General features: G+C 38.0%; 1 protein-coding gene across 1 annotated transcript in view; it reads left to right on the forward strand.

The window, feature by feature from the left end:
• Positions 1-7,509, forward strand: part of LOC121373020 (BTB/POZ domain-containing protein 3-like) — a 7,966-nt gene extending 457 nt beyond the window's left edge. The window contains exons 2-4 of the mRNA XM_041499463.1: positions 1,646-1,702; positions 5,517-5,804; positions 7,125-7,509. Of these exons, the coding sequence (XP_041355397.1) occupies positions 1,646-1,702; positions 5,517-5,804; positions 7,125-7,509 (730 nt within the window). The remainder of the gene's footprint in view (positions 1-1,645; positions 1,703-5,516; positions 5,805-7,124) is intronic.
• Positions 7,510-24,193: the final 16,684 nt, after the last annotated feature.

Below are 24,193 nucleotides of genomic sequence, written 5' to 3' on the forward strand. Positions count from 1 at the left end.
ACTTGCAGAATCCTGCCAATGATTTAAAAATAATTTGAAAACATTCCGAAATAGCCTGAGGGTATACCCATGTTTCGGGTGAAATTACGAATGCCTTAATAATCATGTTTTATTTTATAAAATACACAATTTGGTAATGCAAACTGAAGACTGATTTATATTTTTTTTGTATTTTATTAAATAAATAGTATAATGTTTTAATGTACACTTGAAGACTGATAACCCAGCCCCTCAGCGTATTGGTAATGGTTCGCTGTACTGTCGGCCCCTAAAATAGACTCGCCGCGAGATTTTTAGAATTTTGTATGCCCCACATTACGTTATAAAAGTGCGAATTGTGATCCAATGTTCCATATTTAATTATTATTTACAGACGAAAGTGTTACCTGGACATTGGGACTCGGGCCCGTGGTTAGTTCAGTTTTAAATCCCTGGCCTAAGGATTTCTGCAAGTACGGTTTGGGATTGGTGGACATGAGCTCCAACTGGCTGTCTTTAGATCCACATGTAACTAGTGTAGCTAATTTTAATGAGCTTGAATGAATTAGGTGGTGAGATTGCAGACAATACATTTCTTTTTTGACACAACATCCCCTGAATATATGCAATAGGGCTAAAAGGGAGATGTGTCTTGCAGAGATGGAATCTGCGCTTGGAATATCAGGTATGTTTATACAGGTTTTCTACACAAATTGTGTGGTTATATCCTAAAGGACCAAAAGGCGTGTGGGACAAATTAAGTGCAACTTTACGTAAATTCAGTCTTCTACGTCATAACAAATATGTTGTAGAACATGACTCGATGACCACGTCGAAATAACTACAGGTGAAAACCGCCATTTTGACTGTCACGTGATCACTGCTGGACTCAAATTGCTGGTTGTCGCATGTGTGTGCAGACCAGTGCAACGAGAAAAAAAGTTGCTTCCAATCATGCAATTTCAGTTGCAAGCGACAAAGTTGCAAATGTCTGCGGTGGCCTTAAGATTTCATTTCTCTTATTCAAAATTCATTAATCCGGACGTTTTTTTTTAATAACCATACTGTCCGGACTAACGAGGTTCCACTATATATATATATACAGAACTTCACATACGTTGCTTTCGCTTCCTATTTATTGCACGAGTTTATTTTGCGCGGTCTTGTGGTATGTTCTTTTGCAAAATAAATGAGTGCAATAAATAGGAAAACAACCTATGTGAAGTTCTGTATTTATTACATACCTTCTTATATGTTTTACAAAAACGGTTTTTTAATTTAACGTCATAACAACACTTTGTTAAATCTATGATTCAAAACTCCTTTCATGGATTTACTTAACGTTTAAGAATCATACTCTGCCAACAGCCTTGTGTAATGTTGAAAAATACGATGTGACGTAATTTGTAAATCATATAAATGACTTTAACTCAGTAAAAATAAAAGGGGCGCTAACTGCAGTAAAAATAAAAGGGGAACGTGTTTCCCATTTGATACGGCTATGAAAATAAATAGTTATCACTATAGAAGATCCGGTCAAGATAAAATAAAATTTTACATACGGTTTCAAAAGGTGTTTATCACTATAGTAAGATTGAATACGGTAATGAATACGGTATATCGCTCAGCTCTACTTAATACATATGTGTTTTGTTTATTTTTTCAGTAACAGTAGCTTCAACTCGAGCGGTGACACTTATGTTTTCATGCCATGCACCACAAGGTTCGTTTAATCTTAAAACCATAACATTTTAACGTTATCGTTGTTATTATTTGAAAAAAACCCCAAAAACATTCTTTTAAAATTTGGTTTACATAAAATATGTTTTATCACATAGTATTATATAATCATGTGAATGGAGTGCTAGGTATAAACCGGCCTCGGTGGCGTCGTGGTTAGGCCATCGTTCTACAGGTTGGTAGGTACTGGGTTCGGATCCCAGTCGAGGCATGGGATTTTTAATCCAGATACCGACTCCAAACCCTGAGTGAGTGCTCCGCAAGGCTCAGTGGGTAGGTGTAAACCACTTGCACCGACCAGTGATCCATAATTGGTTCAACAAAGGCCATGCTTTGTGCTATCCTGCCTGTGGAAAGCGGAAATAAAAGATCCCTTGCTGCATGTCGTAAAGGAGTAGCCTATGTCGCGACAGCGGGTTTCGTCTAAAAATAGTGTCAGAACGACCATATGTTTGACGTTTAATAGCCGATGATAAGATAAAAAAATCAATGTGTTCTAGTGACGTCGTTAAATAAAACTAACTTTACTTTTTTTGCTAGGTATAAATGATTGCTTATAGCGCTCCAAGCTGCTCATGTGGCAGATCCTTATTGTTTTTGTTTGGATTATTTGTCTTGTATTACACTCCGACCTAGTATGACCTTAGTTATATTTTCTGTAGGTCCCTGTGATTTGAACTAAGATCGACGACAGTCACTTTTCGGACCCTTGTTTTGGCTTCGTACACAATATATAAAAGATATCCAATGGTAATTTTTTATATGATATGTTTTACAAAAGGTACTTTTTATTTTTCATCTTTTAAAACTTCAAATTAATATTTGTCCAGAATTATGAACAAAATACCGACCTTGAAACTGCGTGGTCTGCTTGTTATAGAAATTTGACAGGGGTCAAGGTTAAGTGACCAGTTTTTATTTTAATGTGGCGAAGCATTGTAATAATATTATATAGCTAATTTTGAATTTGAATGAATTCAGTATTCCAATGGCGTCACTTTGCATCTCCTTACAATAATCATAACTAGGTACATGACGTTTCCGTTTTAAGATTGCTGAAAAAATCCCAGTGCAAAATTGCTATTGAAATTGTTTTGTTTCAACATTACTAATGCATCTAAAAATGTGTTTCAAGAAAATCTTTTGATTAAAAAATGGTACATTTTACGAAATGTGGATTTCAAGTGAAATTACGGTAAGATATGCTATATTGATTGTGTACGAAGCTAAAACGAGGGTTCGAAAAGTTACTGTCGTCGACCTTAGAAAAGAAAGAAATGTTTTATTTAACGACGCACTCAAAACATTTTATTTACGGTTATATGGCGTCAGACATATGGTTAAGACCACACAGATTTTGAGAGGAAACCCGCTGTCGCCACTACATGGGCTACTCTTCCGATTAGCAGCAAGGGATCTTTTATTTGCACTTCCCACAGGCAGGATAGCACAAACCATGGCCTTTGTTGAACCAGTTATGGATCACTGGTCGGTGCAAGTGGTTTACACCTACCCATTGAGCCTTGCGGAGCACTCACTCAGGGTTTGGAGTCGGTATCTGGATTAAAAATCCCATGCTTCGACTGGGATCCGAACCCAGTACCTACCGGCCTGTAGACCGATGGCTTACCACGACGCCACCGAGGCCAGTCTCGTCGTCGACCTTAGTTGCATTAGCGTAGGTACGGAAGGAAGGACGGAAGGACGGAAGGAAATGTTTTATTTTACGTCGCACTCAGCTCATTTTATTTACGGTTATATGGCGTCAGACATAAGGTTAAGGACTATATAGATATTGATAGAGGAAACCCACTGTCGCCACTTCATGGGCTACTCTTTTTGATTAGCAGCAAGGGATCTTTTATATGCACCATCCCACAGACAGGGTAGTACATACCACGTCCTTTGATATGCCAGTCGTGGTGCACTGGCTGGAACGAGAAATAGCCCTTTGGGTCCTATTGACGGAGATCGATCCTAGACCGACCGCGCATCGAGCGAGCGCTCTACCACTGGGCTACGTCCTGACCCGCGTAGGTACGGCTTCCGTACTTTATATTATATATAAAATAAAAAGATATATAAAACAGATTATTTGCCCCAAAAAAACCCACCCAATAAACGTAATGCACATGGAGGTATGATATGCATTTGAAGAAAAATATTGCACACAGCTGGAATATATTTCTCATGTCATACAGACAGAACGTATATGACCTTGATTTAATGAAACTTTCAGAGATTGGTTTTAAATGGAAATAATTAAACTTCTTTACGGGTGGGTTCTTTAAAAAAAGTATTTAAGGAAAAACAATATTGAATAGAAATTAATATTAATAATATTAAAATCTTAGGTTTTAAACGGTAAAAGTTTAAAGACACCACTAGAGCACATTGATTAATTAATGATAGGCTATTGGATGTCAAACATTTGTTAATTTTGACGTAGTTTTAAAGAGGAAATCTGCTACATTTTCTCTTAGTAGCAAAGGATCTTTTATTTACACCATCCACGACCTTTGATCTACCAGTCGTGGTGCACTGGCTGGAACGAGAAATAGCTTAATGGGCCCACCAACGGGGATGGATCCTAAACCGACCGCGCATCAATCGAGCGCTTTACCACTGGGCTACGTCCTGCTCTTGAACAGAACAATGCAGGTTTTTAAAACTGCCGCCTCTATAATACAATTTATTATTTAAGCATTTACTGTGTATATACAGTCATTGTCCTAACAACCACAAAGAATTACAATTACCACATTAACACATGTGAAAGATAAATAGCGCTGTTTTGAAAAATAACCATTTTATTTTATTATCCATATGGGCAGAGAGAAGTGGGGAGGGAAAAATGATATTTCCCTAGGGAAAGAAAAAAACAAACATTTCTTCCTCTAGATACGTTTTGATGTCATAAACAGTGCTTCACTATAGGTGGTTAATTTTGTGTAAGAATAGTTTCCATGGTGGATGTCAAGACAACAACTAACTTACGTCATCAGCGATACGTACGTCACAGCTATGACGCAACGCTGTCTCTTATTCTCAACTTGCAGACCTGTTTTCAGCCACAGGATTGTTTGAATATCTTCTATAAAATGATACAAATTGATAATGGGTAATAAATAGAATACCCAACTCGCTACTCAGCAATACCGTTTATCTTGCACTCGTGAAGGCTCGGGAAGAATAATATCAATTCACTCCTGCAAGATAAACAGTATTGTCTCGTAGCTCGTTGAGTATTCTCTAAATATGTTATTAGGGATATTCACTGCATCAATTTATCTATGAGGAGATACATGTATGCAGCTACACAGACCCGTAGCTAGGAGTTATTTTGGGCGGGGAGGGTGGTGGTGGTGGCAGACGAATTCATGGAATGAACGAGCATGGAAGGCGCAAGACATTAGGGGTTCCGAGGGCATACTGTGAAATTTTCAAATCTAGAAGGTCTGGAAGACCATTTTGCAGCCATTTCAGGGAGGTTACAAACTTAAATCTCCTCAAACTGTTAAGAAGAGTTGTCTTTAAGTTTCTATTATTTTGACCGCTAGCTACGGCCCTGGTACACACACACACACACACCAGGCCCCCAGGAACGACTTTGGGAGTGTGGGGAGGGAAGAGGCACTGATGGATCGGATACAAATATACGCCCTCTCCCCCGGTTTTCCTACGGGCCAGTACACACACACACACACACACACGATAGTACACAGGAACACATACACACACACAAACCACTTGTAAAACAGGAACGTGTTCATGCAAATAATTGTATGTATTTTCAGTGACAAGAAGGACACAAGGAAATCAACTCGTCAGACTGAGCCAGGCTTTATTCAAAGCTGGCAGAGAGGGAAATCCATAACTGAATGTCTGAAGTATTCACTTCAGAAAGAAGTTCATACTGACGTGATATTCAAGGTGGGGCAGTCACAAAAGAACATGCAGGCGCACAAACTTATACTGAGTTTGCGCAGCTGCGTGTTCGAAGCTATGTTAAAGGGCCCATTGGCAGAGCAGGATAACATAGTGATACCGGATGTAGAACCAGCCATCTTTGAAGAATTTCTGCAGTATGTAAATTATAAATTTATTAAACATAAACTATATTTGTTGACCTCCCAACCCTGGCATTACCGTATTTGTTTGGCCGGGGACTAATGAACTTTCTGCCAGAAAAAAATAACGTGAATTACAAAGTTAAAAAACAGAACACTGCGTAATTTGTTGAATAAGATTAAATACAAACATGTGCTAGAGAGAAGTCGGTGTAAGGCTTTTAGACCAACCCATTGAGTTGTTAAACTCGCTCTGTGTGGGAGCTAGTACCGGGCTGAGAACCCAGAACCTTCCAGCCTTATGTCTGATGACTTAGTCACTGCACCACCGAGGCCAATATGTGTGTACTGAATTACCTATGAACATTATAACACTCGTTACTGAACATAATTTGTTTTGTTTATAATAACTGGTAACTCGTTTATTATCTTCGGTTTATAGTATTTTTTTGTTTCTAATTGGGGTATCTATATACAGATGAAGTCACACTCACCGGTGACAATGTAAAAGGCCCGCTGTATGTATCCAAGAAGTATGACGTCAGTGCCTAAAACATCCCTTGCTGCTAATCGAAAAGAGTAACCCATTAAGTGGTTACAGTGGGATTCATCTCTCAAAATCTGTGTGGTCCTTAACCATATGTCTGACGCCATATAACCGTAAATAAAATGTGTTGAGTGTGTCGTTAAATAAAAACATTTCTTTGTTTCTTTAACGACATCAATAGAGCACATTGATTAATTAATCATCGGCTGTTGGGTGTCAAATATTTGGTAATTATGACATGTAGTAATCAGAGGAAACCCGCTACATTTTTCCTAATGCAGCAAGGGATCTTTTATATAAACCTATTTATTTATTTTTGAACCAATAGCGCAGAGCAATAAATAAAACAATTCCATCGACAGTCACCTGTCGTTAACAGTTAAATAAATCGTTTATATTTAAACATTTGTAATCTGGCATACATCTGAATAAATGCATTTTCCTTTACAGTATGCAATATTTTTCGCAAAAAGTTTATAATAGTTTAGATTTAGACAAAATACTGCACCGGAGTAAATAAACAAAAAGACGTCTAGCACTGATGTGTGTTCACTGCCCCAAGTTCCAGTATCGTCGGGAGTACACGGGTACGATAACAAAGATGGCAGTTAAAAACATCGTCATCAGTTGAATGGATCCGCCGAGGTGGTTTGATCCTGCGACGCAAGCACCTCAATTGAGCACTTCCAACTGAGCTAAATCCCGCCATGGTTATTAAACATACACATGTTCATATGAACGAAATTATAACATATGTTATAATATTGTGTTTGTTTTCTAATTCACAGGTATCTGTACACAGATGAAGTCACGCTCACCGGTGACAATGTAATCGGCCTGCTGTATGTATCCAAGAAGTATGACGTAAGTACCCTAGAACAGCTGTGTCTGACGTTTTTGTCGTCATCGATGACGTCAGACGACGCTTGCTTCGTAATGGAGCAAGCGCATCTTTACGATGAAATACAACTGATGGAGAAGTCACTGAACTGTATTTTAGAAAATGGTGATGCCGCTCTTAAGTCGGCTGGACTTATCTCTCTCTGTCATGAATGTTTGGTTAAGATTGCAAACAGGACATACTTCAGGCAGATGAGAAATCGTATCTTTGAAGCTGCCATGATTTGGAGTGAGAGCGCGTGCAGGAAACAAAACAAGGATTTAAGTCCATAAAGCAGACGAGAGGTCCTTGGAGAAATAACGCACGTGCGCTATCCATTGCTAGATCACGAATATTATCGTTCGTGAGAAACGTCGTACCTATGAAAATATTAACAACTTCAGAAGAAAGTAAGATATTGCAGTACTGGGTGTGCCCAGATGTCAATGTTTCACCGTTTAATCCCAACAACCGGACTGGTGGGATGATAGAGACAAATATGTATCGGTAAGATGTCACAGCTCAAAACAACTCTTGCATAATGTCCAAAGAAACTCGGCAAGAGATGAAATAATCAAAAGGTCATTAATAACAAAGACAGACGTAGCTATGACGTAACCATATGACATATGGTTTTCTTGTGCCATCTGTATTTTTTAAAACTTTTTCCTCTATTTATATGGAATTCTTCTTTCCTCAGCACACATTTCATGTTTAACATGTGCTTTGTTTCAATTTTTTACCTATGCAATTTGTGTTTAGTGAGAGGAGGGTATATTTGACCTTATATTACTTTATTCGTTAAAACTTTTCTGTACCCGTATGTAGTTTTTGTGTACTTACCAGCCTTATGTCCTATGGCTTACTCCTACGACACCATCTAGGCCGTTGAAAAAACAAAAACAATCAGGTTGTTAACATTAAGGGACTTAACTCATAGTATGGGACATCAGGAAAATCTATAGGCTTGTGCAACAACGCATATTTATGTGTGCTCGTTTTTTGAAGTCACACAAATCTAATCATAAGACTTGCACAAACGTGACATCATGACTACTGGTGTTTAATATTAATTAATTGAATTAATTAATATAATGGTATCATTTAACTATATTACACTAATATTATTTTGAATTGCTAGTAATTCATTATGCTATGTAGCTCGGGCAGTAGCTAGGATGTTATGTGCTGTATGTGTGGGGGGGGGGCAGATGAATTCTAAAAACGAACGAATTATGTTAGACACCAAATCAACATAGAGGACCATGTGCTACCCCCAGGAAACTAAATCTAGAGGCTCTGATTCCTAAGTTTGGTGCAATGTTTAAGAAGTGGATTTTCCCCAAGTTTGTTTTATTTTTACTCTATTCTCTCCCTTGACAAAGTGTCAAAATACCCTAATTAGTTACGGACAAATAGCCGTACTTTAAAATGTGTTGATTTGTCATTAAAGTAAACGTTCCTTCCCTTTAAACGTAACAGCCGCATAACCAAGTGTCATTCTGACTATATTTATCGATAGTCACCAAATAAATGTGTTTAGACATGTTCTGATTGTCGATGTAAAAACAAGAGGCACTGATGTAGCCCAGTGGTAAAGCGGTCACTTGATGCTCGGTCAGTCTAAGATCGGTGGGGTCTTTCTCGTCCCAAATATGCATACAACTGTGCAAATCGAAGGCCATGGCATGTGCTATCATGTGTTGTGATGGTGCATGCTAAAATATCCATTGCTACTAATGGAAAAAAGTAGCGGATTTTCTTTTAAGATTGTATTCAAAATATGTAATGTTGGACATTTTTAGCTGATTTTTAATAAATCAATGTGCTCTAGTGATGTCGTTTAACACAACTTTGTTTGAACTTAGGAGATATGAAAATTTGCTTTCATGACATTGTTTTGTAATGCATCAAGATACTAAGCTGAAATTGTGTGTATAAATTTGCCATGTACTGTTACAGATCAAGTTTAAAAACAACATACAACTATGTTAGACACCAAATAAACATAGTTTAAAATGTGCTGAGATGTCGTTAAACAAAGATTCCTTAAAAACAACACACAACTATGTTAGACACCAAATAAACATAGTTTAAAATGTGCTGAGATGTTGTTAAACAAACATTCCTTAAAAGCAACATACAATTATGATAGACACCAAATAAACATAGTTTAAAATGTGCTGAAATGTCATTAAACAAACATTCCTTAAAAACAACATACAATTATGTTACACAGCAAATAAACATATTTTAAAATGTGATGTGATGTCATTAAACAAATATTCCTTAAAAACAACATACAATTATGTTAGACACCAAATAAACATAGTTTAAAATATGCTGAGGTGTCGTTAAATAAAGATTTCTCTCTCTCTCCCTCCCCCCCCCCCCCCCCCACACACTCTATCTCTCTCTCTCTTGACAAAGTGTCAAAATAACTAATTGTGTTAGATGACAAATAGCCGTACTTTAAAATGTGTTGATTTGTCATTAAAGAAACGTTCCTTCCCTTTCCTCTCTCACTCTTCACCAAGTGTCAGAATGACTATATTTATGTTAGTCACCAAATAAATGTAGTTTACAATGTTCTGATATGTTATTAAAAACAAGAGGGCGTGACGTAGCCCAGTGGTAAAGCGTTCACTTGATGCTCGGTCAGTCTAAGATCGGTGGGGTATTTCTCGTCCCAGCCAGTGCACCACAACTGGCAAATCGAAGGCCGTGGCATGTGCTATCATGTGTGTGTGATGGTGCATATAAAATATCCATTGCTACTAATGGAAAAAAGTAGCGGATTTTCTCTCTAAGATTGTATGTCAAAATATCAAATGTTTGACATCCAATAGCCGATGATTAATAAATCAATGTGCTCTAGTGATGTCGTTAAACACAACAAATTTTGAACTTAGGAGATATGAAAATTTGCTTTCATGACATTGTTTTGTAATGCATCAAGATACTAAGCTGAAATTGTGTGTATAAATTTGCCATGTACTGTTACAGATCAAGTTTAAATTTCGTGGTGATTGTTTTAATATTCACAGTAATGGTCCTTGAACAAGAACATTTGTCGGGCTCGGTAGAGAACATGTATTGGTTTAGGTCCTCTCTGAATGCTTTAAGTCACGATTCTGTCAAGGATGGTTTTTATATTTTAACATGAATGACCGGCAACTGCCTTTCAACCGCACACCTCTAAATTAAGGCCCCTGTACCTGATTCTGATGTTAGGTCAAGGTCATTTTCGACTTTGATAAACATTTTAACTAGTTTGTGTTTATATGGATAAGTAATTGGTGTTTTTATAATGTTTTTGATATGCATTTTAAAATATTTTGTTTATAATGGAAAGGCCGAACCATAAAATGGGTATTCCCATTATGCTGTGTATTAATATGCTCAAGAAATGAAATAGTTCAATTGTTCAGAGGTTCTCTGTTAATTGCACGAATGTCAAACATTATCACATTCAACTTACAAATATACACACATGTAATATAATATGTAATCTATACGAAATTAGTGCACGAATGTCAAACATTATCACATTCAATTTACAAATACACACATATAATATACTATGTAATCTATACGAAATTATTGCACGAATGTCAAACATTATCACATTCAACTTACAAATATACACACGTATAATATAATATATAATCTATACGGAATTATTTTAGTTTTTTTGTGTTTCTTGTTTGTGTACATTTTCAACATTTAATTTGCGTTTTTATTGTTTTTGAACTTTTGCTTTTTACTATTTGCTTTTAAATATTTAATGTGTGCTTTTATTTTGTATTCAATATGTAAGTTGTGTGGTTTTTAAAATTGTTTTCAGTGTATTTACAAGTTGTTTTCTTCTATATTATCGATATGCCATATGTATTTTTGTTAAAAAAAAATTCTCTATGTACATTTGTAATTGGAATTTTTCTTCTTTTTTCAATATCTAATTTGTGTATTTATCATATTTAACATGTACTTTGTTTCTATTTTTTACCTATTCAATTTGTGTTTTATGATATATTTAATATATATATATATATATATATATATATATATATATATATATATATATATATATATATATATATATATATATATAGTGTGCTTTATTATTTAATTTGCGTATTTTCTTTATTATACCACAAATGACAAAAGAAAGAAAAAGTAAAACAAAACAAAAAGCAACAACAAAAACTAGTATAATAAACACACAAACTACACACAAACTACATACAAACTACACACAAACTACACACAAACTACATACAGAAAACAAGAAAATACAACAAAAACTAGTATAATAAACACACAAACTACACACAAACTACATACAAACTACACACAAACTACATACAAACTACACACAAACTACACACAAACTACATACAGAAAACAAGAAAATACAACAAAAATTGTCTTATGATTATTGCAAACTACATACAGAAAACAAGAAAAATGTCACAAAAACTAGTATTTTAAGGTTGAGTACTACACACCTTTGTTTACGAAAACAAAAAAAGTGGTTCAGACACGTGAGTGAATATTTGTAATCATCTTACATTTGTGTTAGCATATTCAAGTGAGGAAGAATATCTTGCTTTTTTCAAAAGTATATAATACAACTGTCTTATATAATTACACTATATTATGATCATGCATTCAATCATTTTTAAGGTTAAGTAAAACCCACATGGAGCCCATAATTGTGGTCCAACATATATGTAATGTTTGGTAAACTAACATTTGTGAAAAAAAATTCAAGTAGGAAGAGCATCTTGCTTTTTTAAGTATATAATACAACTACAGATATAAATTGGCTATATTATGATCATGCATTCATCACGAAAAACCCCACATGGAGCCAATAATTGTGAAAACAATATATTAAATTTTGTCTGTAAATTCACAATTACAATTAACTTGGGATTTTTAATACTCTAATACAACGGACAATATGTTTTATAATCCTATATTTTGTCTGACTTTACATTAACTTGGGATTTTAGTCTTTTGTTGCATTCCTCGGAATCCCTAGTTTATGGTATTTGTATGCCTAGGAATTTAATCCTAGTATTCCTAGTACGCTGGAATTGTATTCCTAATGTTTTGCTTATTACATATGATTTATGAAAATCTTTGAAATAAAACTTTTAAAACTACTTAGTTCTAGTAGTTAGTACTAATAACTAGCACTATGGTGACCAGTTCCTATAATATACAAATAACAGGAATAATAAAAAGATAAATTGCCTTTTATAGATGAACAATTACAAATGGCACCAAACCTTTGAAATTCAGTATCACAGACTGCCTTATGGCAGTTTTGACCATCATAAGCATAAGAGACGATTAAGGGAAACGTGCGCGTACGCAGGGGTGGGGGGGAGGGGTTGGGGGGTTGATCATCCACCCCACCCCCCGCTCAAGGCGAAAACAAAATTCATATCCCGATTTTTTACATTCCTGTGAATGTTCGGGGGGAGGCCCCCCCCCCCCAGATCCCCCGCCACGGGCTTCTCCAGACACCTCGACCCCCCCCCCCTCCTGCAAAATTTCCTGCGCACGCCCCTGGGAAAGGGTCTCTGTATTATTATACCCGACCTTCGGAAACACCATAAGCGTACGAGACGTGGTTGGGTGGGGGTCGGGGAGGGATAGCTGCGGGGTGGAAAACAATTGACATGTTCGGGCAAAATAACCTGTCCTGAAAACGTTTCCCCGTATATTTCCATCATTTTGCTCATAGTATTAGTTGTAATCCTTGTGAAAATGCAAAGTGATTCGTTTGGAATCCTGTATCTGGGCGGGACGTAGGCCAGTGGTAAAGCGTTCGCTTGATGCGCGGTCGGTCTAGGTTTGATCCCCGTCGGTTGACCCATTGGGCTATTTCTACTTCCAGCCAGTGCTACACAACTGGTGTAACAAAGGCCATGGTATGTATTATCCTGTCTGTGGGATGGTGCATATAAATGCTACCTTGCTGCTAATCGTAAAGAGTAGCCCATGAAATGGCGACAGTGGGTTTCCTCTCAATGTCTGTGTGGTCCTTAACCATATGTCTCACGCCATATAACCGTAAATAATATGTGTTGAGTGCGTCGTTAATTAAAACATTTCCCTCCCTCCCTATGTAGCTGTTTGGCAGTACCACTAGAGCGCATTCATTTATTAATCATCAGCTGTTGGATGTTAAACATTTGGTCTTGGAAAGAAAACCCTCTAAATTTCTCCATTAGTAGTAAGGAATTTTTTATACGCACCACCCCACAGACAGGATAGCAAATACCAAGACCTTTGATATAAAAGTAGTGATGCGCCCAATGGGCTCACCAACGGGGATCGATCCTAGACCGACGGCGCATCAAGCGAGCGCTTTGCCACTGGGTTACGTCCTGCCCACTTCTCTCAGGATAACACACACCAGTCATGGTGAACCCTTTCGATCAACTAAGTGAAATTAATAATTAGCTCCATTTCTAATTGCAATGATTCGCTACAACTTATGCGACAAATTTACCGTCACAAATTTACGCAACCTTTTCCTTTTGGACTTAATCGTAAGGGACATTTGTAAATTCAATAGCATCAAAAACCAACCCTCGCTCGCTACTGACCCTGGTCAGACTGCTTGTACTCCCTTGCATATATACCAGCGTGGGCGACTCCCTCTCACACCAACCCAAACCCTTTCCTGTCTTGGACGGAGGAGCCGGCGGACATCGATACCTGCGCCCATGGCAGGCGTGCGCTACAACAGATTGCTCTGAATGCGCACGTTAAACACTTTGGCCATGGCCATGCGTCAGTCTATGACAAAGATTAAGGATTATTACCCATATGGGCTCAAATATACAGGGTAATATTTTTTCGATCTCTGCACAGTGTGCAGATTGCTTCTACAGTCATTGATTGGCTGGCTTTAAAAAGACAAGATTTGATTGGCTCGGGTTTACAACATTAATTCACTCGGGACAGATAATCCGTAATTCCTCGTAGCTCGTTAGTTATTCTCTAAATCTTTAATGTGCTTTGGGTTCAATTGCATTTGTTCTTTTTTGTCAAGCATTTCCTAAGTTAAGGGTGTCATTTTGTGTATCCCAGTGTTATGTATAAAAACACTGAAGTTATTTGCTAAAGAAATCTTTATTAATTTGGAAAGTTAATAATATATTTTAATCATTGACGTCAGTAAAGCCGGTCGAAACCTCATCTGTATCTCTTGGCAGGGTTAATAGATCTTCTCTTGGAAAGGTTAATAGATCTCCTCTTGGGTGGACCTCTTGGATCCACTGTCAGAAGGTTTATCAGGACAACCTACAATAATAAAACAGATAGTTGACATACTACAGACTACTATTATTGTATTAGAGCGGGGATACTTGTCTCCCGTGTGGTAGTCAGCCATTCCGTGTTTTCGCTGTAGAATAATATCTGTCCGTCTAGCTCTCGAACGGCAGAGTACTCTCGGGCTAACTACAGACGTGAAATCGTGTGACAGTTTAGAAACAATATTGCATAATAAAGAACAATATCCACATAAACACAGTTTATATGTCAGAATATATTCTGTGAAAAATAGAACTCTATCGACAGTGTCATGTGATTACTAAATTTAGAGAGTGCCCTTCACTGGCAAGTAGCCTGTGAAAAGAATCAGCATAGGAAGCTGTTCAGTTAGCAGCCCTCATGCCAACGCACCGCGTCGTGTTATTGTTATACAAGTGGCACTATACCACTTGCACAGTTGTTATCAGTTAGTACTACATATAACAAGTAACTTCAGACCAATGGGTTATTTAAATACTACAGAGGTCTATCTACGTGTAATCATCACAGAAACATTTCAAAAGCATATCAGATTTTACTTCTATTGTTTTATGAGGAACTATTTCCTAAACCGGACTATATTAAGCTGCCACAGCAAGTAGCGACACGACAAATGGTGGCGTGTTGCCTACAGTGGAAACATGGAATGGATGATTACCACACGGTACACACAGAATGAGGAAGAGGAAATGTTTTATTTAACGACGCACTCGACACATTTCATTTACGGTTATTTGGCGTCGGGCATATGGTTAAGGACCACACAGATATTGAGAGAGGAGACCCGCTGTCGCCACTTCATGGGCTACTCTTTTTCGATTAGCAGCAAGCGATCTTTTATATGCATCATCCCTTAGACAGGATAGCACATACCACGACCTTTGATGTACCAGTTTCCGATTAGCAGCAAGGGATCTTTTATTTGCGCTTCTCACAGGCAGGGTAGCACAAACCATGGCCTTTGTTGAACCAGTTATGGATCACTGGTCGGTGAAAGTGGTTTACACCTACCTATTGAGCCTTGTGGAGCACTCACTCAGGGTTTGGAGTCGGTATCTGGATTAAAAATACCATGCCTCGACTGGGATCCGAACCCAGTACCTACCAGCCTTTAGACCGTTAGGTACTGGGTTCGGATCCCAGTCGAAGCATGGGATAGCTTTAAGCCTAGATCAGGTCGACCTTGCGACCGAATGTCGAAGTTAGATTTTTTTTTTCATTACTCTCAGTTAAAAAATACACATATGACGTTATTATGTTGTCTCAACGCTCCATTAGTTCACAGTAATGGAGCGATGATTCAATAACTCACAGTAATGGAGCGATGATTCAATAAATCGACTAAAAACTTGTTTGACATGCCTATATCCATTAAGGTTTAGGCATGTCTCCCTCGGGTCCTTCTCCTGGCAAGATCAGCAGTTTGATCCGAGGGAGATCCTTTAAATCTCCATTACTAAGTTATTATAGGTCCCTCAAATGTAGGATAGATTTTACTTAAGTAATAGATATTTTATTTAAAATATTTAAAGAACTGAACCAACAACACAAAGCCATAACCGAAAAAGGTTTACTCCACAAATATCCGTACAAGCTGTCAGGAGTTTATCACCTCACAAAATAACTCTATATCGTAGTTTACTTCATTTATAGTGTTCCAGTTCAACGGCGATAGAGCCTAAAATCCGAGAGGTATCCATTGGTATTTTATTCATGTGTCGCTCGAGGTGCTTGCGTCGCAGGATCGAACCACCTAGGTGGATCCATTCAGCTGATTGGGTTTTTTCTCTCGTTCCAACCGGTGCACAACAACTGGACAAAGGCCGTGGTGTGTGCATTCCTGTCTGTGGGAAAGTGCATATAAAACATCCCTTGCTGCATTAGGAAAAATGTAGCGGGTTTCCTCTGATGACTACGAGTCAGAATTACCAAATGTTTAACATCTAATAGCTAATGATTAATTAATCAGTGGTTTCGTTTAACAAAACAAACAAACGTTTTGGGGTTTTTTCAATCCATAGAGAGGATAGCACATACTACAACCTTTGGTGTACCAGTCGTGGTGCACTGGCTGGAGCGAGATGGGCCCACTGACGGGGATCGATTCCAAACCGACCGCACATCAAGCGAGCGATTTACCACTAGGCTAAGTCTCGCCCCCTTAAGTAATGGAGACAACCTATCCATTTGATAGATACATTACACATGAAACGTCCATGCTAATGGTCTGTAAAAGTGAACACAGATACATTACACATGAAACGTCCATGCTAATGGTATTTAAAGGTGAAGACAACAGACACATTACACATGACACGTCCATGCTAATGGTATGTAAAAGTGAAGACAACAGATACATTACACATGAGACGTCCATGCTAATGGTATTTAAAGGTGAAGACAACAGACACATTACACATGACACGTCCATGCTAATGGTATGTAAAAGTGAAGACAACAGATACATTACACATGAGACGTCCATGCTAATGGTATTTAAAGGTGAAGACAACAGACACATTACACATGACACGTCCATGCTAATGGTCCATGGTAATGGTATGTAAAAGTGAAGACAACAGATACATTACACATGAAACGTCCATGCTAATGGTATGTAAAAGTGAAGACAACAGATACATTACACATGAGACGTCCATGCTAATGGTATGTAAAAGTGAAGACAACAGATACATTACACATGAAACGTCCATGCTAATGGTATGTAAAAGTGAAGACAACAGATACATTATACATGAGACGTCCATGCTAATGGTATGTAAAAGTGAAGACAACAGATACATTACACATGAAAAGTCCATGCTAATGGTATGTAAAAGTGAAGACAACAGATACATTACACATGAAAAGTCCATGCTAATGTTATGTAAAAGTGAAGACAACAGATACATTACACATGAAACGTCCATGCTAATGTTATGTAAAAGTGAAGACAACAAATGAGGCTGTTACGAGGCAGCAGTATTATGAGAGTTGTTTTAATTAATACCCCAAATCCTACTTAATTAACCTACCAAAATCACTAGCGTTAAACTCAATACTTATATAAAGTCATTACTTAATGGTGTATTTTAAGTGTGTGTGTGTGGGGGCGGGGAGGGAGGGGGGTATCCTCGTAACTCTCCATTCCTAAAACACAATGTGGGCCTCTTCTCCGTTTTTCTGACGTTACAAATAGATAAAATCGCATGATAATTGAGCGAGGTGGATAATTTGCACACAAAACATCGCACAACAATCCAGCGACGTGCAATCTGATTAAAATTACAAGGACGGAAATTGTTTATTTACCGAATCACTCAACACATTTTATTTACGGTTATATGTCGTCGGACATATGGTTACGGACCACATAGACAGTGAGAGGAAACCCACAGTCGCCACTTCATGGGCTACTCTTTTCGATTACCAGCAAGGGAGCTTTTACATGCACCATCTCATAGACAGGATAGCACATACCATGGCCTTTGATGTACCAATCGTACTGCACTGGCTGGAGCGAGAAATAGCCCACTGATGGACATCGAACCCAAAACGACCATGCATCGCAAGGGAGCGACGTGGATAATTTGCACACAGAGAATCGAATGACAATGGAATGACATGAATAATTTGCACAGGGAGAATCGCATGACAATCGAGTGACGTGGATAATTTGCACAGGGAGAATCGCATGACAATCGAGTGACGTGGATAATTTGCACAGGGAGAATCGTATGACAATCGAGTGACGTGCAATCTGATTAAAAATACAAACGCAGCACACGGAGAATCGCATGACAATCGAGTGACGTGGATAATTTGCACACGGAGAATCGCATGACAATCGAGTGACGTGCAATCTGATTAAAAATACAAATGCAGCTCCACCAGTAGATCCGATTTCAATCAGAGTGAGCGACGTGGATAATTTGCACACGGAAAATCGCAAGCACGATCAGACCACGTGTAACAAATATGATCCTGGAGTTTAGTTTGTGAATGAAAACTGATAATGGTGTGTGCAATTTTATCGGTATGTATTAACATAAGTGTATTAATTCTTAATACATTCCTTTCCAAGGCATTAGTTACCATGCTTCAAGGGAATGGGTTTATCATACAAATTCCCCGTCAATAATAATAATAATAATAATACATTGAACTAAATTACTAAGTATCTAAATTACACTAGCAACTACCCTACGCCCACAGACATAAGAACAAGCGCACGTGCATTTAGTAACCATTACCTTTTTTCTTAACACAAATATTAATATAACACATAAAATTAACTATATAAATATATGTTTTAAAAATTAACTTCTTAAATTATATTTATAGCGTTCATATTGTGCATAGCATATTGCTCCTATACAAATAATTGTGTTCTCATATTTTGTTTATTAATCGTCCAGCTTAATAACAGGTCTGTAAAACTAGATACATTTTATTTTGCCAAAAAGTATACATTTTGTAGGCATATATACATATTCATAAATGAAATAATATATTGTGCACACTGCGGGGAATGGTATGTAGCAACTGATAAAAGTCAGTAATAAATGGGTAAAAAAAATGTTTTATTTAACGACGCACTCAACACATTTTATTTATGGTTATATGGCGTCAGACATATGGTTAAGGACCACACAGATTTTGAGAGGAAACCCGCTGTCGCCACTACATGGTCTACTCTTCCGATTAGCAGCAAAGGATCTTTTAAATGCGCTTCCCACAGGCAGGATAGCACAAACCATGGCCTGTGTTGAACCATTTATGGATCACTCGGCGGTGCAAGTGGTTTACACCTACCCATTGAGCCTTGCGGAGCACGACACTCGGGTTTGGAGTCGGTATGTTGTCCTTAAAAATCCCATGCCTCGACTGGGAAATAAACCCAGTTGAGTGCAGCCTGTAGACCGATGGCCTGCCACTCTTACGCCACCGAGGCCGGTAAATAACAATGATATTAATGCAGTACATAGCAATAACATACAATATATTATTAACACATGTCATGTGTCAATGCTGTATGTTCTGTGCATAGTAGCAGCGGTGAAATAACGACGCACTCAACACAATTTTATAATTAGCTGAGGAAACCCGCTTTGCATGGGCTATTGTCGCTAGACAGTATTTGCAGTTAATCTTATATGTTGCGGTTTATTATAATAACAAGGTTTAATATGTTGAACCTCTTATTGTATGGTGTAGAAGTGGATCACACTAGAAGACAGTTACTATTCGTCTTCTACTGGATTAAAAATTGTACAGACTGGGATCCGAATTTTATGCCTTTATGTCAATATTGTGGTATCTGCTCGTTTCTATAACGGTCTTATGGAAAGATAGTCCAATGTTACTATAAATATGTTTACATCTCAGAAGGCAATGTAGGTTTCTGAATGGTAAGGTTGTAAGCAATTAATGTTCAAGCACGTCTCTCCCAGACACAATCTCTGACTCCTCCAGTGACTGGGTCCGGGACAGAAACTGGTGTGGGGAGGGGGTGGGGGTATGGTTTAAAATGGGCATAAGTTTGGAAATAACAATTAGTGGAAAAGTCAATATGTATATGTATTTGTATAATAGACATCTTGGAGAATTGTTGGACACAGCACACAAACATAGGGTGAATAGTGGTTTGAGCGGAGGGTGAAGAGTTAGTTCCTCTAACCCGATTAGAACAAAAGGTACTAGAGTCAGTAACACTGGCAGTCTTCCTTGTTTCTGGTTGTGTTGTGCCACGTCTGATATGGTTAGTTATCCTGTTGGTTCTGTGACACTGGCAGTCTTCCTTGTTTCTGGTTGTGTTGTGCCACTTCTGATATGGTCAGTTATCCTGTTGGTTCTGTGAGTGGGGCGTGTATTGTTTGCCAAATCGATCAGAACGTTCACTGTTTTCTTATTACCTCTATAAACTGTTCTGGTTCTAATTGTCCCGGAGTCTAATTGTCTAGCCGATGAGTTTGTTTTGTTTATCGACACCACTAGAGCACACTGATATTAATCGGGTTTCCTCTATTGAATACGAGTCAGAATTACCAAATGTTTGACATCCAATAGCTTATGATTAATAAATCAATGTACTCTAGTGGTGTCGTTAACAAATGAAAAACAACCCTCTCCCCCTCCCCCCCCCCCCCCCCCCAAGAAAAAAACAACCCGTTTGATGTTTTTGGTCACTGCTAAAACAAATCGGAAGGCATCTGGGTATTCTACAAGTCTTTGCAGTATGTCCCCACTTTTCACATTTGTCGGGCTTGTAGATAAAATGTTTTATAGGGCGATAATCCCCATCTAGAGATCGAAATAACTGCCAATAGTGGGATATTCCAGGAAAATACCCAGGAAATAATTATTACATTTGGAGACGCTGATTACCTTCAAATGAGAATTTTCACTTCTGGTTTTATTTATTAAATAGTTTCCATTGAAAGGCAAGGGCGCGATGTAGCCCAGTGGTAAAGAATTGATATTTTATAAAGTGTTAGTAGAACTTTCAAAGTTTAGTTTGTATACTAGTAACACATTAATCGTGTATATATTTTTAAAATAAAATATACTAAAGTAGACAATGAACGTTTTCACTTCTTAATTTTACGTGTTAAAATCGACAAATTCAAATAAATATTATTTCGTTTGGAAAGGGTAAAGTTAGAGGGGGTAGGGGGGTGTTTAACGACATCAAAGATAAAGCATATTGATTTAATAATCATCCGACCCCATACAACCGTATATAAAATGTGTTAAGTGCGCCGTTAAATAAAACATATCCTATCCTTCCTTCCATCTGCTGTTGGATGTCTAACATTTGGTAATGTTGACATATAATCTTAGAGAGGAATCGGGTGCATTTGCAGGGGGAGGGTATTGGAGGTCGAAAGACTTACTTGCCCAAGCTTAAAAAAAATTGAAATGTCTTTTTAGGGGGAGCATGGCCCCATATAAACTTCGCTGAACAGTCTATAACCCCAGCCCCGCTGAAATCCCTGCACACGCGCCTTGGAAACCCGCTACATATTTTTAGCAAGGGATTGTTTATATGTACCATCCCACAGACAGGATATCAATTACCATGGTCTTTTTGTATACCAGCCGATGGGGATCGATCCTAGACTGACCGTGCATTCCAAAAAACACCTTTATAGGTCCAAGTAATGAATAAAAATAACATATAGTCTTGAAAAATGTTACGTAAATCGAACACAGTACCCTCTTCCTCTACCCCTAGAACGTTACGTAATTAGTAACACCCCCTTACATGTAACGCGTATGTCAACAGCTGGCCACTGTCAAAATTTCAAGGCAAATCCCTCACTCACCGACCCCTGGAAAGGCGTTGTACCATACCCCTATGGATATAAATATGTTTTGGAGATATGAGACGACCCCTCAATCAAGACCGTTAAATTTGTACAAAAATTGCGAAATCTCACGTTATCTCTCGTTGGGGAATTCTATACTTGTGATAAGCCAATGGAAACCGAGATCGGTACGAGCCCGTCAAAAGTGTTCCACTTTCAAAATCATGGCTTTGTTTTTGACCTGGATAAGCCAGCGTAGTGAAACCAATGCGGAGTGCGGCGTCATATATGCACCAAACGTAATTGGATTTTCTGTTCTATATGCTTTAAAAAATAAAAATATTCCAGGGAATGTAGTTTTAACTTGTCAACACTGCATGGGCAAAATATCGAATTTATTTATACCCAAAATGCGTATAAAAGAAACAGATTGACACGACCTTCAATTGCCTTAGCAACACATTTAATAAAACTGTTTAATGTAATATCAGTTTCTCAAAAACCACGTACAGAATCAGTTTTTGAAAAACCTCGAACATATATATATATATATATATATATGTGTGTGTGTGTGTGTGTGTGTATGTGTATGTGTATATACATTCACATACACACACATATATATATATATATATATATATATATATATATATATATTATATATATATATCAGTGTTCTAGCTAGCAATAAATAGAGGGGCGCTGCGCCCTGCCCCCGTTTTATGCCGCCCTGCCGTGTTTGTGACCGCACCGCCCCTGATTATCGCCGCCCTGCCCTAATTCATTGTCAAACAAGAATACAAAATCTTGCTTTCCTCTCAAAGCGTGTACAGTGTTGTTACGAGTCTGTATTCCCAACTAAAAAACGTTTGACAATACATTGTTTGGCCACAGTGAAAGCCGACAGCAGTAACGTGATATGTTTTTTCTTTTCTATTGTTAGTCGATATGACTGCAGACGAGCGGACAGGCAGTCTTACAAAGCTTGAATGCAAAGTAATCCTCACACCGCCACGCACATAACCACACACCACCTAGCAAATATATATACACACACACACACACACACACACACACACACACACATATATATTAAAAACAAAAAGTAATGTGAAATTCAATTTAAAAACGAGTTTAATAAGTTTAGGAAACTGGTTTTCCCATCTCTTATAAACAACATTATAATAAATTGCTGTTAATCAAACCTCTTGTTAAAACCTTAGAATTAAAACTAAAATCTCGATCTAGCAAGACAAACAAATGAACATGAATCCTTTTTTAACGACGCACTCAACACATTTTATTTACGGTTATATAACGTTAGAGATATGGCTAAGGAACACGCAGATATTGAAAGAGGAAACCCGCTGTCTCTACTTCATGGACTACTATTTTCGTTTAGCAGCAAGGGATCTTTTATATGCACCATCCCAACAACAGGACAATACATACCACGGCCTTTGTTACACCAGTTGTGGAGCACTGGCTGGAACGAGAAATAGCCCAATGGGTCCACCGACGCGGATCGATCCTAGACCGACCGTGCATCAAGCGAACGCTTTACCACTGGACTATACGTCCTGCCCTTTTTAACGAAAAAAACAAAAATCGTTCCATATACCCGTGTGCTTGTATTAAGGTTGACACAAGAGAATATTTATACAAACTGTACACAAAAGGAATGGCCATCAAATGTTAGCGATGTCCAGTGGCGTACCAGAAAATCCATTGGGGGGGGGGGGGGGGGGGCAATGACATGAGGCGGAATGCCAAATGAACTGTGGTGGAGGTTTGGAAACGGATCGTTAAAAAAAGAAAATTAATATATAATAAAATTATAACTCGCAAAAACTAGATCCGCCTCTAATGTCTGACATGGCCATTTCATTCACACAACGGTCACGTGCCTCGCGCCGTTTTCCGTACTGAAGGCATTGATTACTATTCATTGGTCTAACTTAATTAATGGACTAATCAACCCCAGTCCGAGTATTCTGACTGTAAGAGAGCTAGACGGATATTTGGAAGATCGTCATGACCGTCCAGATGTCCGTCTAGCTCTCTTACAATCAGAGTATTCGTGGCTATATCAAACCTTGCAAGTGTGCAAAAAGTCCACCGACCCTTCCTCTAAACGACTGACCTGTGATGCCGTGCATACATTTGCATATTTATGAGTAGGGTAGGGTGGGGCAAGACGCACCCCTTAAGGGGAATTAAGTATATTTTTGTTCAGACCCAACATTTCAGCATTTTAATGGCATAATATGATAGACGTCTTGGTGTACTATGATTTGCTGTCTATTTCTGATGAAAAACAACTATA

The sequence above is a fragment of the Gigantopelta aegis genome, chromosome 5 (assembly GCF_016097555.1).
Source record: "Gigantopelta aegis isolate Gae_Host chromosome 5, Gae_host_genome, whole genome shotgun sequence".
NCBI lineage: Eukaryota > Metazoa > Mollusca > Gastropoda > Neomphalida > Peltospiridae > Gigantopelta > Gigantopelta aegis.